The following is a 13588-nucleotide window of genomic DNA, read 5'->3' as shown; positions in this document are numbered from 1 at the left end:
TCTCCCGTACATCGGTGCTCGTTGGTCATCTGCTGCCGAAGATTCCGGAGGAACCGAAAGGCCAACCAGAGCATCTGATCAACGCCAATTCCTGCATCTACCATCCTTTCGAGATTGAATTTGAGACCTATACTGATTAAGAAACGTTGGCCCCTTTGACTGGACGATAGAAGACATGCTGATTGGTGAAGAAAAGCTCGGTTTGCCGAAGAATACGAGGGAATGCACACTATCGTCACTTGTCTTTCCCGGGTCCTGTATCTGAATTCTTCTCTTCGCCGACTCGGAAACTACGCAGGCACCCTTATGAATGGGCCATACACCGAAAATCAACGGCGATGTCCAGCAATGAAAGTCTAGCAAGGCTTCACCCCGTTGCTTCCGATGTCGAATGCTACATTCTGCTCTCCTGGCGTCAGGAGGCCATCTACCTGCAGCCGAACATCCGAGCAACCTCACGATGCTTTTCGTCACAAAATTCTGCTTGGGATTTTTGCAGCCACCTGATCACGCGCCCATCTCCGGTACCTGGACCGCCGACTTGACTTGTCGGGTCTCGGAGCCGAATGCTGCCCGAGAGAAGACCTCCTGTCCCGTATGCCGGCGATGATCTCGCCGACGTACGGTCTCGGAGAAAGACGTTGCCCGAGGGGCTTGCTGTCCTCTATACCGTATTTTTGGCGATGATTCCGCCTTCCCCATGCATAGATGGCTATGCGACAACATCCGCACTAGCCGTCAGAGTCAATACAAGCAACTAGACGCCGATTTCTGTAGTCTTATGTCCCGCGTACCTCCGTTCCGATGATGCCGTAGTAGTTGACTATTTCGCTGATCCACTCGGCGCCATCTACAAAGTTCACACCATCGACACGAGAACACACACGAGAAACCACCCCCGACGTGAATAAGATCCAGATGACCGCCAGTTTCGCCCCACCATCATCGCTCGCCGAAGCGGACGGGGAGAGAAACATCTACTTCGTCCCGTAATAGTGGATATTGCCAAGAGATACAAACCCGAGATTTAGACCGATTTAGACCGATAGCATCGTGATAACAGCAGCGTCTAGTCTGTCACTAACTCCAGGCGCTACGGACTCGGCGGCGAAGAGTATTGGCGACACACAAACTCGTGGTATACCAGCCAGTTCGCTGCGGCTCGGGGTCTTGGCAGTATCTGCAAAATGCTTGCCGCCCCAATGTAAATCCGCAAAGTACTGCAGATTTCGACAAAGTGACGACAAAGACTTCCCCCCCTCCCAGTTACAGCGGGGCCGACCAGGACTTACACGGGCAACATCTCAAGTCCCGTTCTCCGGCCTTCAGGGGACCACTGCTTCAGAACATCAGTCTGCCAGGCATCCTCGTAGACATCACGAACGAACCAGACGAACGGATTCCGAGCGAATGTAGACAAACAACCAAAGCAGATCTTTTCCGGGATCGAAACAGACCATCGTGCAGTAGCACCTAGCTACCAGATGCCCTCGTGTGACGCCAAGCCTGGGACGTTTACGTGACTGCAATCGGCTTGTGTTTCTGCCCGCTCGGCAAGACTCTACGCGTCATAGACAAGTATGGGTCAGTTTTTCTCCCTCTTGTTTTCCCTTCCGACGACTAGCAGGCATCTTTCGGCCGAACGGCAACTGCTGATGGTCGAGACGCGTGGGACTAAAAAGGGGGGGGGGGGGTCAAGTCGACATGGCCGACGGACTTCTCCACAGACGGGGGATGAACGAAGGGGCACATGCACAATTTTCCCATCGCGAACAGCGACTTTTGCCTGGGGGGCCACCGGTGATTGTGGCTGGAAGGAATCTCGGCGCCGACAAAGTCCGTCGGCCATTATCTTCCTACTCCAGGAGACCATGCAGGAGCAGGGTGGGTGGCAAGGCGTCTGCCCGGCGCGTCTGCAAAGGCAACCAAAGATAAGGCGGCCGGGTCGGTTGGCGGACGTCGTGGTCCCCACATCCCGGGAGCCGGCGGGAGTCCCCGGGGAACCACACCGTCCGAGCGATGGAAAGACAACTGCTCGAGAGAGTCAATCTTCCGCGTGTAAATCGGAAGTGTTTTCGTCGAGAGTTGGGCTCAATTTATCAGTTTTTTGAACCCCGAATCGCCCCAACGAGAAACCACGCAAGAGAACGGGCTCCACACGCGATGTCGAGATGTTGCCAAGGTCCGGGTCCGGGATCCCACAACCCGTACTCCACCCCCGTCCCGGGCCGATGGGGCTAGCGTCAAACCCCGGGAAACGGTATCATGCAGCCGATGCATCACAAAATGAATAAAGGTACATACGAGGGACAGACGAACGGTCCCATTAGGAAGTGGGCTGTTAATTCATAGACCCTTGTCTATGAATGCGACATGAGAAACCACAGCGAGCAAAAGACGCACACCAATGTCGACTGCACGAGCGGTTAGAGGACGCTCGCCGCTACTGGATGCGAATGGGAAACCCACAACCCGGACACCGGGGCGTCTTCCAAAAGAAAGCAGACGAATTCGCTCATGGATGGTCTCGCTTCATTTCAGACCGAAACGCCTCTACCACCAACTCAATAAAACTGTTCCGAGCTCCGTCTGCTGAACAACGCAAGAAAACAACCAGGCCGTGGATTGGCCCGGCACACGAGCCTATCATCGTACAAATTAGACATCTCAACCTTTGGCACGAAGACCCGAGTACGCCTCAAAGGTGGCCAGCTCCCTGTGAAGTTGGATCATCAATCTCATTGACCATTGCGTGTTCAAACTCTTAACACATTAATCATGCAGCAAATGGCCACAAGAGACGATGAGCCACCGTTGACAATCCTGGAACCATTCCCACCGATCGAACTCCTATCCCAAACCACAAATCCAAAATAACACAATCTATCCCGTTTTCATAACACATTACAATCCGCGTACAATCATCGTCATAAACACATTACACGCACATTCAGTTGAACAGCCGCTTAAACATGCCCTTGATCCCGCTCGACTTCTCCTTCTCCTTCTCTCTCTCCCTCTCCCTCTCCCTCCCCCTATCCTTCTCGACATCTCTTGTCCTTCTTCTCTCCTCTTCGCGCGCGCGTCTCCGGGAATCGTCCGAATGCTTCGATCTGGGCTTCTCGGTCGCCTGGCGCGATGCTTCTTCGGCAACTTGCTCGCGTGCCTTTTGCAACTTGCTAGACCTTCCCACGTCCTCGGACCGACGGGTATGACCGTGTCTATGGCTGTGCTTATCGCGCGTTGTGCTGGATCGCTTGAGAATGCCACGAGAACCAGCTGCTTCTTGTTGTTGATCTGCGTCGTCATCCATCGGTATGTCGTCCTTGGCTGCTGGGGGAGGAGGAGGATCCCGGGGAAGAGTTTTAGCTTCAACCGTACCTTCTGGATTCCTGACGCTGAAGAACTTCTTGGACTTTTCCGGTGATGGGTCTCTGGGCTCTCTCTTGCTGAGTGTACGCTCCGGACGATGGTGCTCTGCGGTACTGTGCCGGCGTGAGCGGCGATGGCTGCGGTCTCCGGCCTCATCCGGCTTGGTAATGACTTCAGGCTCCTTGCCCTTGCGACGTGATCGCTCCATTTCCTCGGCTTCACGGTCTAGTTCACGCTGGCGCTCACGCTCACGCTCGCGCTCCCTATCACGGCGCCTTTCGCGGTCGCGGTCCCGTTCACGGTCTCGATCCCGTTGGGCAACTTCACGTTCGCGCTCCCTGTCCTTCTCCCGCGCAAGCCTGCGCTCTTCCTTGCGGCGATCGTGGGCAGCTTGCTCTTCAGGCGTGCGCTCGGTACGACTGCTACGCTCGCTCCTCTCAGTCCTCTCGCTGCGGTCGCTACGCTCGCTGCGATGCTTTCGCTGTGACACGGTTTGTGGGCTTTCAGAAAACCCGCTGTCTTGTCTCTTTGGTGGTCCTGTTGGGGTGCGAGGGGCAGAGTCGCCGGACCGGAGAGATCGTTCGCTATCCGTGCGGTGTCGCCGGCTCGACTGGTGTGAGTGATGCGAGTGCCGTCTGCTGCCGTCTCTGCCTTCGTCCTCGCCTCGGCTGCGACTGGAATACGATGAAGATTGGTGAGTGGAAGAGTGACGGCGTCGCCTATGCTTTTCGCGAGCCTCTGCATCCTTGTTTTCTACAAAACAGTCAGTATCAATTCTGCTTGGTTTGTCCGCTCCTGTAGTGGTAGTACTCCTGCGTCTGGAAAGAAGGCCGGGGAGAACCCTCGAGAAGAAGGTCCTTTTCCGTTTGATCTGGACTGGTTGTTCCCAGCTAGGCATGGCCTTGATGACCTGGGCGCTGTTCTCCGGTAAAGGGCCTGTCATTGAGCGGAGAGCCTCCGCCGTGGCATAGAATATCACAGCAGTCGCTACGAGTTCTTCGGCTTGCTTGATGGCCATCCTGCGCTGACGTCTCAGAACCTTTGCTCTTTGCTTTGCCGCTGGCGACATGGAAAGCTCGGGAAGAACCACAGCGGGCGTGGACGGCCGAAGACCCCAGACTGAGCTGTCTGTTTGCGTTCCAGAGTCCGAGAAGCCTTCTCTCTGTACGGGGCTGAAGTTGGAATCCACATCCAAGTCTTTCTGCACATCCGTGGCGGCTCTTGTAGGAACTAGAGCGATCCCAAGAGTCTGAGTCAACTTATCCGATGAGCTTCGTCGCGAGATAGTATCTGCGGCACTAAATCTGGGGGCACCGTTGGCAGTTTCATCGTCAACCGAGTCGCTAGCAATGTCGGCGGCAACTAGTCCCCCCAGAACAGCAACACCGGTGGCGGTCGCTCCGACAGCAAGTGTGTCATTGTCAGTGGAACCAGTGTCAGGAGGTACGGTGGTTTCCTCTGACGTTGGTGACGGCAGCTTAGGAGAAGTCTCGTGTGTCTCCAAGTTTGAAGAAGCGTCCTCTATTGACGATTCTTCCGTTGCTTCCGCGTTGACAGGCTGTGTTACTGGTGACTCTTCAAGAGGCGATTCACCTTCGGCCGAAAGTTCTTTGGGCTGCGCTTCCTCTGCAGGTGTGTCGGCTACGGTTTCCGCTGGCGCCGATTCTTCGAGATCGGCCTCCTTTGCAACCTCTTCGTCTGTTGGATCTGTCTGTGTAGCGCCTTTAGGGGCTGTCTCATCGACCGTGGAAAGATTTTCGGAACTAGCCTCCTCAGGGGCGGCTGAAGCAACCTCTGAAGACCCTTCAAGTACAGACTCGGCGACGAAGTCGGCAGGCTCAGAATCTATGGCAGTGTTCTCCAGAGCCTGACTCTCAGCTGGCGGTTCTTCAGAAATAGACTCGGACAATGCCATCGGGTCTTCTGAAGCAGCCGCATTTATCGTTGGTTCTTCGCAAACGACCTCGTCTGTAGCGGTCTCTGCGGGCACGGAATCTTCTGGCACTGCATCAGGTGTAGTTTCCACATCCACCTCCGTTTGTTTGGCCAAATTTGCCATAGGTTCGTCTTCTTCTTGCTCCATTGTCTCAGCCGGCACGGCATCCTCAGAGACATCATCCTCAGGAGGTTCCCGAGAAAGATTGTCCGCAGCAGCCGTCGCCGATATTGTCTCCGCAGAATGTTCTTCGGAAGCAACAACTACCTCCGAAACGGAAAGATCTTCAATGGCGATGACCTCTTCAGTCACAGCTTCTTCAGCCGCTGTCTCATCAGAGGCTGAATCAGGAGCAGAGGAGTCTACAGGGACGTCTTCAGAGACAGGTGCTTCGGTGGGTGGCTCTTCGATCACGGGCTCTGAGGTTGGAGCTTCTACTGCGGAGGGATCTTCGGATACTGCTTCCTTTGTCGCTTCATCTTCTGCTGGTGATGGTCCATCTACTGAAGTATCTGCCGGTACAGATTCCTCATCCAGCGACGACTCTGCTTGAGGCTCTCCAGAAGTTGACTCGTTGACTTCAGCTTGCGCGTTGTTGTCGTCGGAAATGAGCTCCTCAGCTGCCGTGTCAATGCAAGATGCTTCAACCGGTACATCCTCTATAGCAGATTCTGTGGTGTCATGGGATGGCGCCTCCGGCTCGTCGGGCTGGGACAATTCAGGAGATGGTGATTCTTCACCAACAGAAGGCGTCGCCTCCTCAACAGTCGGTTCAGCTGGCGCCTCGATGACAGGATCTTCAGAGACAGGATCTTCGACAGGATCTTCGACAGATTCTTCGACAGGAGCTTCTTCGACCGCTTGTTCTTCAGTCGCTTCAGCAGTAGGCTCTTCGGCAGTAGGCTCTTCGGCAGTAGGCTCTTCGGCAGTAGGCTCTTCGGCAGTAGGCTCTTCGGCAGTAGGCTCTTCGGCAGTAGGCTCTTCGGCGGTAGAATCCTCGATGACGAGATCTTGGACGGCGGCAGGCTCTTCAACAGCAGCAGGGGTTGGATCTTCCTCTGCTGCGTGCGGATCGGAGAGAGAATCCTCTTTGGCAGAATCAATGGGAACCGGCGCCGCCTCAACTTCTTCGGCAGGGTCCTCGGAATCCGGATCTGGTGTGTCGTCCGCGTCGAGTGCTGGGGTTTCCGACTCCGGGTAGTCGACATGGTCGTTTTCGTACGGAACCTCAGGGTCTTGGACACCCTGTCCCTCCCGTATATCTCCATCCGGGTATTCGGAATTAGGGGAAGGAAGGGAGTTCTCACCTGATTTCTCTGCACCTCTCGCATCAGAGGCAATTGGTCCTACCGTGTCCTTGCTCTCATCGATATCAAGGGATCTTGTTTGCTCCCCTTCCGTTGCGGGTGCCGTTGCCTCAGCCGGTGGTTGAGGCTCAACTGGAGCTTCAGACTGGACAGCAGTCACTTCAGTTTCAGCAGACACTTCTGGCTCAGTGGAAGCTTCTGGCTCAGCAGGTGTTGGATCTGTGGGAGCTTCAAGGGCGACAGTAGCTCCAGGCTCAGCAGGTGTTGGGTCGGTGGGTGCTGCCTCCTCGGCAGATGGAGGCTCTAGTGTCGAAGTCTCCTCAACTACAGCAGCTTCTTCTGCCTCCGCAACTTCTTCAACAAGATCTGCTTCCTTGGTATCTTCGGCAGTTGGCTCAGTCTCCGGCTCCGACTCCGGCCCTTTGGCTTCCAGGACGGGTTCTGCCACCGCAGCTGGAACAGGAGCATCAACCGGTGCTTCCGCAGCCTCGGGAACGGTCTCTTCAGTAACAGCATGAGGGGCGGATTCGGCATTAGCTTCATTTGCCTCATCGGAAGTTTCGGTCAGGGGCTCTGGATCTTTGGATCCATCTACGATGGCTTCCTCGGGAGCAGGCACTGACTCTTTGTCGTCTTCGTTAGGTGCCGGGGCTTCTGCCTCTAGGGTCTTAATGTTGGGAGTGTCTTCAACCATGTCAACATCTGAAGAAGGGGGCTCCGATTCTTTGGTCTCTGCCTCAGGGGCCGCCTCGGGCTCGGGAGCGGCATCGTTGGCTTCAGGAGCTATATCGGCTTCCGCAATGAGCCCCTCGGAGTTTAGTTGAGAAACTTCCTCGGCAGAAACTGGCTCCGGCTCCAGCTCATTGACTTCCTCTTCGATAGTAGCCTCAGGGGCAGGTTCAGAGTCTTGAACTTCGACCGTCTCTACCGCTGGTGTAGGTTCTGGATCAGATGCTTTGACAATTGCTGCAGGAGGTGCCTCAACCTCAGGCTCGGGATCCGTCGCCTCAGCAGCAGCAGCAGATTCGACCGCGTCTGCCGCTGATGTAGGTTCCGGTTCAGATTCTTGAGTGTCTTTTTCAGGAGCTGCCTCAGCTTCAGGCTCGGGTTGCTTCTCCGGGGCTGTTTCGACCTCGGCAGCAGATTTCGGGTCACTGGGCTCGGCGTTCAACTCTGCCTCAGCAGTCCTTGTCTCCTCTGCCGTCGCCTCTGGCTCAGTCTCTGGTTCCTTCATATCTGTCTTCTCGAGTGCTTCGATCTCAGGCTCAGGATCTTTAGACTCTGGAGTGGGCCCAGAGTCTTCGGCTTCAGGAGCAGGCTCGACCTCCTTAGTCTCAGGGGCAGCTTGAGGTTCAGGTTCCTTTGACTCGGGGATTGAATCAGCCTTGAGTTCTTTGGCCTCTTCAACAATGGGAACCGCTTCAGGCAACTCGGCTGCGGCTTCGTGAACATCTGCTGGTGGTTCAGGCTCAGGCTCCTTGGCCTCAGCTTCAGTCGTGGCCTCTGCCCCGGGCTCTTTAGCTTCCAAAGCAGCGTCGGCTTCCGGTTGTGTTTCCGGTTCCTTGATGCCAGCTTCCACAGAGGCATCCGCTGCTTCTGAGGTCTCATTTTTGACATCAGGAACAGTTCCTGATGCTTCAGACTCCGGCTCAGGGTCGCCGGCTTCGGCCCTGGCCTCAGGCTGAACCTCAATCTCGGGCTCTTTGGAATCCGAGGCAGCTTCTGTCTCTGGTTCCGGTTCTGTATCCTTGACATCAGCCACGAGAACCGAATCGATAGCTTCTGCAGTTGAAGCTGGCTCTGCTTTAGGATCTTCAGCCTTCGCCTCGGGTTCCTCCGTAACAGGAGCAGGGGTCTCGACTGAGGGCTCGGGCTCCGCATTTGACTCAGTCAATTGCTCTGTGGGTTGCGCGTCAGATGCTGGTTCTGGCTCGGGGTCGTTGGCTTCCAGGCCAGGATCCGCATTAGGCTCAGCGTCCCTGGTTTCTGGTGTCGGTTCGGTGACCGTTCCTGCGGCGGGCTCAGGCTTTGGGTCCAGGGCTACAGTGACTGGCTCTGATTCTTTTTCTTTGGTCTCAAAGGCAGCCTCTGATTCTGGCTCGGGATCGGTGGTCTTCATGTCCTCGGGGGCGAGAGCAGTCTCGGGTGCGGGAGTAGTCTCGGGTGCGGGAGTCTCGGCGGCGGCTTCCTTCTCGAGGTCCTTGGCTTCGTCGGCAGTTGTGGCAGATTCCTGTGGCTCGGCAATGGCATCGGTCTCGGCAGCTTCAGCATTAACCTCATCGGGACTCGCATCAGGTTCGGTTGTATACGCGGGTGCTGGAGCAAGGGTTTCCGTATCCGCTTCTGGCTCATCTTTGACCTCGTCGGCGGCGGTACTGGGCTCCTCTGTGGCAGGATCAGGGGATGGCTCTTCGACATTGACTTCCTCGGGCGTCTCTTCGATTTCAGTTGCTGGTTCTATGTTTTTTTTAGTATCCTTGATCCTTGGGGAGAGTATTTCCATGGTGAAGTTGAATTCTTTGCCGTCACTGATGATTCCGTAAGCGTCCATACCTTCTGTCGAGACAACCGTATCGTCTGCGACGACTGAATCTGCAGGCGTTTCTACAGAAGCAGGCTCTAGGGCTGTGATTCCTTCCCGCGCAGAGGATTTAGTCTCGGCCTCCTTTGGTGCATCGGGCTCGGCCTTAGTCGCTTCGACCCCTACATCTGGAATGGCTCCGGGCTCAGGCTCCGCAGCGGTAGGTTCAGCGGCAGGTTCGGCGGCAAGTTCAGTTGCAGGTTCGGCGGCGGGCTCAGCGGTAGGCTCGGCAGCAGGCTCGGCAGCAGGCTCGGCAGCAGGCTCGGCAGCAGGCTCACCAACAGGCTCGGCAGCGGGCTCAGCTTCAATCACCTGAGGAGCATCTGCTTCGACTTCGGTCACAGCCTCAGCCTCGGCCTCATCTTCCTTAGGGGCCTCAGTTTGACTCTCTGGTGCCGTCTTTAGGGAATCTTGGACCTCCACCGCGGGTTCCGTTGCAGGCACTTCTTTGGCGCCAACATCTGCAACAACTGCAGACTCAGCTTCGGTCGCAACTTCGGGGGCAGAAGCCTGTACGGGCTCGGGCGAGACATCGTCAGCTGGAGCAGTCTCTGCTTCGGGAACAGCATCTTCCGTGGCTTCAGCCTCGGCCTCCTTGGGAACATCTGGCTCTTCCTGGGTCGCTTGGGAGCCTTCTGCCTTGACTGCATCCGATTCGACTTCAGCCGCAGGTGGTGTTTCCTGTTCTTGTGGGACGATAGGCTCCTCCTTGGACTCTGAAATATCGGTCTTAGGGGCCTCGGCATCTTTGGTCTTGGCAACATCGGGGTCTGCTGGCTCAGGAGTATCGGCGGCGGCGGCTGGCGGCGACTCTGTTTCTGCGGCCCTGGGAGCGTCGACCTCAGCTTCGGCTGTAACTGGCGCGGGAGGCCTGGCTTCAGACTCGTTAGGAGCCTCCGCTTCAGTCTCGGGCTCGGTTTCTTCAACAGGCTCCTGCTCGTCTGTCTTTTCAAGTTGAAGTGAAGCTTCAGTGACATCTTCAAGTTCAGGTGCGACTTCGACGAGTCTCTCAGTTTCTTCGCTGGCAACAGGAATGTCCTCTGAGTTGGCTGGCTCACTAGCAGGCGAAGTCTCCACGGCCGGTGCGGTATCAGATCCGTCAGCTGGTTCAGCAACGGTAGCGGATTCTTCATTCTTGTCGCCAGTATCATGGGGAGTTGACGTTTCCGCATCTGTTGTAGGGGCTGCCGCTTCTGGTGCTTCTGGCTCTGAGACAGCGGCGGAATCTTCAGGCTTGGCTTTGTCGACGACTGCCTCGGGAACAGCTACTTCGGGTTCCGCTTCGATATCTTTGACTGAAGCAGTCTCGTCCTCATTTGACTCAACAAAGCCCGTGGAAGCGGTATCCTCGGCAGGAGTGTCAATCTCGACGGGTGGCTCAGCAGCAGGATCAACTATGGGTGGCTCTCTTAATGTTGCAGGAGAGGCCTCTGGTTCAACTGCTGATGGCACTTCAGGCTCCGTATCATTATCTGCAGACACCTCTGACTGTTTCTCGGCAGGGGCTGACGCATCTGGCTCTGAGGTTGTCATCCCAGAAGCATCGTCCTTGGGAGCGTCTTCGGCCTCTGTCTCGACGACGGGAGTAGAGTCGGCCTCTATAACCGGGTCTTCGCCTGCTGCTTCTGTCGCCTCAGCTTCTCCTGGTGCTGATTCAACAGCAGCGACAGCAACGAGAGTGTCTTCTACAATCGATGATTTGGTTTCTGCCGGTTTAGGATCGGCTGCCCCCTCCTCCGTGGCTTCAGGCGCAGCCTCTGATGCAGCTGATGTTGCGGCGGTCGAAACCAGCTCGCTGGATGAGATCTCCGCTGACGCTGTCCCGTCGGACTTCACGTCTTCAGGAGACTCGATCGAGGATTCGGCTTCGGCTGAAGCCATTTCTTCAACATTAGCCTCAGTGGGGGTCTCCGGCGCTGGCGTCTCTGCAAGAGGAGTATCACTCGCTCCAGCTTCGGTTGCCTTCACCAACACTGGCTGTTCAGGTGCGGCGGCTTCAGGGACAGTCTCTACTGATGCTTTATCAAGAGCTGGAGGTTCAGAATTCGCATAAGTAGAAGCATCGGCAGGAGCATCGGCAGGAGCATCGGCTGGAGCATCAGAAGGAACATCGGCCGTAAGATCTTCCGACGCTGCTGCATTGATCTCGACGGGGGTGTCGGCTGCGGAATCTTTCGTGGGCTCGTCGGTGATAGCGGCTTCGTCCAGTTTGGCATCATCCGAAGCCTCGGCAGCCGTCTCAGCGGGCGCGACTTCAGCCGAGGTCTCCGCTTCCGTTGATAAAGGCGCAACATCTTCGGCCGCCGTCTCAACTACAATCTCGGCAGCCAGCTTCTCGGCGGAAGCATCGTCTTCTGGCTTGGCGGTTGCAGGGGCTTCAGCTATTATTTGATCTTCTGAAGGTACAGGATCATCCGGTTGAGTTTCAGCTTTCGCGGTGTCGTCAGGCTTGGCTTCGGCAGGAGTGTCATCCGGTACCTGGCCGGGTCCCCCCTCGGCGGATGCAGACTCTTCGGGCTTCTCTGGCTTGGATTCTGTCGAGATATCGATCGGGGGCTCTGCGACAAGCGTAGGTTCAACGACAGCAGGCTTGGTCGGAGTGTCGCTTGTCAGCTCTTCGGAGGAAGCCGGAACTTCGTCCTTGGCATCGACAAGAACATCAGAAGCTGCCTCTGCGGACGCGGGGTCATCCAGGATTTCGCCAGGAGGAGCTTCTGTCAAAATTTCCGGCGACGCATCTGCTTCGGATGCGGGTGCGGGTCCCTCGGGCTTGATGTCCGAAGTTGGCTCGGCCGGTGTTGAATCTTCTGGCTCTTCATCCGTCGGCTGTTCAGCCCGCCCGTCGGCTGAGGCTTTGGGATCAGGCTGAGTTACCGGTATGTCGCCCGGTTGGGCCTCGGCAGCAGTTGTTTCTGTTTCTGCTTCACGAGTCGGTTCTTCTTCAGGGATTTGATCAACAGAAGCCTTGGGCTCGGACTCGGCTGCCTCTGGTGTTGAATCCGGTTGATCGAAGGGGGAATCCAAGGTACCACCCGGAGGAGAGTCTTCCATTTCGTCACTCAGTACATCGGCGGGCGTTTCAACAGCATCTTTGTCGGCGTTGGCCAACGCAGCTGCCGTTGCCGCCACGGTCGCGGCCGCAACAGCTCCGGCGGCGGCAGTCAGCACGTCCGCTTCCTTCTTCTTTTCGTCGCTGGGCTCGTTGAAACCCCTGTCAGCCGCTGAGGCTGACTCGGCCGGGGGCTCAACAAAAAGACTGTCGTCCTTGGTGTCCAGCACGACCGCCTCTGGGGACGGTGTCGCCGGTTCTTCCATCTCTGGTGGCTTCAACTCCTCGGCCAGCGGCGGTGACGGCGACTGTGTCGATTTTGAGCTTTCGACCGGCTCCGCCTCGGTGCCTTTACCACTCTTGTCCTTCTTCTTTTTCTTGTCCTTTTTCTTGTCCTTTTTGTCCTTTTTCGAAGACTCCTTCACCTTGACTGGAGCTGTCGGTTTCTCCTCTACAACGGTCTCTTCCTTCTTAGTAGGCTCAGGGTCGAGCTCGGGCTCAAGTTCGGGTTCGGACTCTGGTTCTGCGGGCGGAGGGGGTGGAGGGGGTGGAGGAGATGCAGCAGCCGTTTCTTCCTTCTTGCTCTTCTTTTTCTTCTTCTTGTCCTTCTTAGGGGGTGCCGTTGGCCACTCGTCTTCGGCGACGCCGGTATCTTGAGACGGTTCTGGCGCGGGGATATCGGGGGGAGCAAATGGCGGTTCGTCGTATGTGTATTGTGCCGCCTTCTTGTCCTTTTTGGTCTTCTTCTTGCTCTTCTTGCCGCTGGTCGGGGCCGGTTGTGAAGAATACGTCACGCCATTCGCGTATACATCGCCGTCTGTGATTTGGTCGAGTTAGGCGTAAATTTTGTGATGTGCAAATGCTCACCAACGTGGGCAACTCACCATTTTCCAACTCGGAATCCGAGGCTTGGAAGTATTTCACGTTGGAGAAGTCTTGGGTTTGGACATGGCTCCAGTCAAGGTTCTGCCGGTAAGGGCAGTAATCGACTGGCTCTTCCGAATTCATGCTTTCGGGACCTGTTGGTTGGGGGGTTCCTTGCCTCGTAGCAGGTGATCAATGCTAATCAGGGTAGATGGTCTGATATTGTCTGTGGCGCACGGGGACGATGGCCTTTGGCACAAGAGTGAGCTTCGATTTTCTTGTCTTGCTGAGGGTTTCTCTGGGATCCTGTTGATATTCGGTGCCCAAACCGGATGCAGAAGTTCGAGTTTCTTAAGCGGGTATCGCAAGATTCAAAAGCAAGCACAGAATGGTATCTCGTCGCCTATGAGACGATTGTTATGGCGAAAACAACAGAGGAAAGTTCAATTGATAGCATGGACAAGGGAGCAGCAAGTTTC

General features: G+C 56.1%; 1 protein-coding gene across 1 annotated transcript; it reads right to left on the bottom strand.

Annotated features, from left to right (window-relative positions):
- Positions 1-2950: 2950 nt before the first annotated feature.
- On the bottom strand, positions 2951-13253 carry CH63R_08866 (uncharacterized protein; the record flags this gene model as incomplete). Its single annotated transcript, XM_018303840.1, has 2 exons — positions 2951-13062; positions 13130-13253. The coding sequence occupies 2 exons, from the start codon at positions 13251-13253 to the stop codon at positions 2951-2953; spliced, it is 10236 nt and encodes a 3411-aa protein (XP_018155863.1).
- Between the last annotated feature and the right edge of the window lie 335 nt (positions 13254-13588).

Source organism: Colletotrichum higginsianum, chromosome 6 (assembly GCF_001672515.1).
Source record: "Colletotrichum higginsianum IMI 349063 chromosome 6, whole genome shotgun sequence".
NCBI classification, from domain to species: Eukaryota; Fungi; Ascomycota; class Sordariomycetes; order Glomerellales; family Glomerellaceae; genus Colletotrichum; species Colletotrichum higginsianum.
The sequence above is the reverse complement of the archived record's forward strand: the minus strand, read 5'-3'. Positions and strand labels throughout refer to the sequence as shown.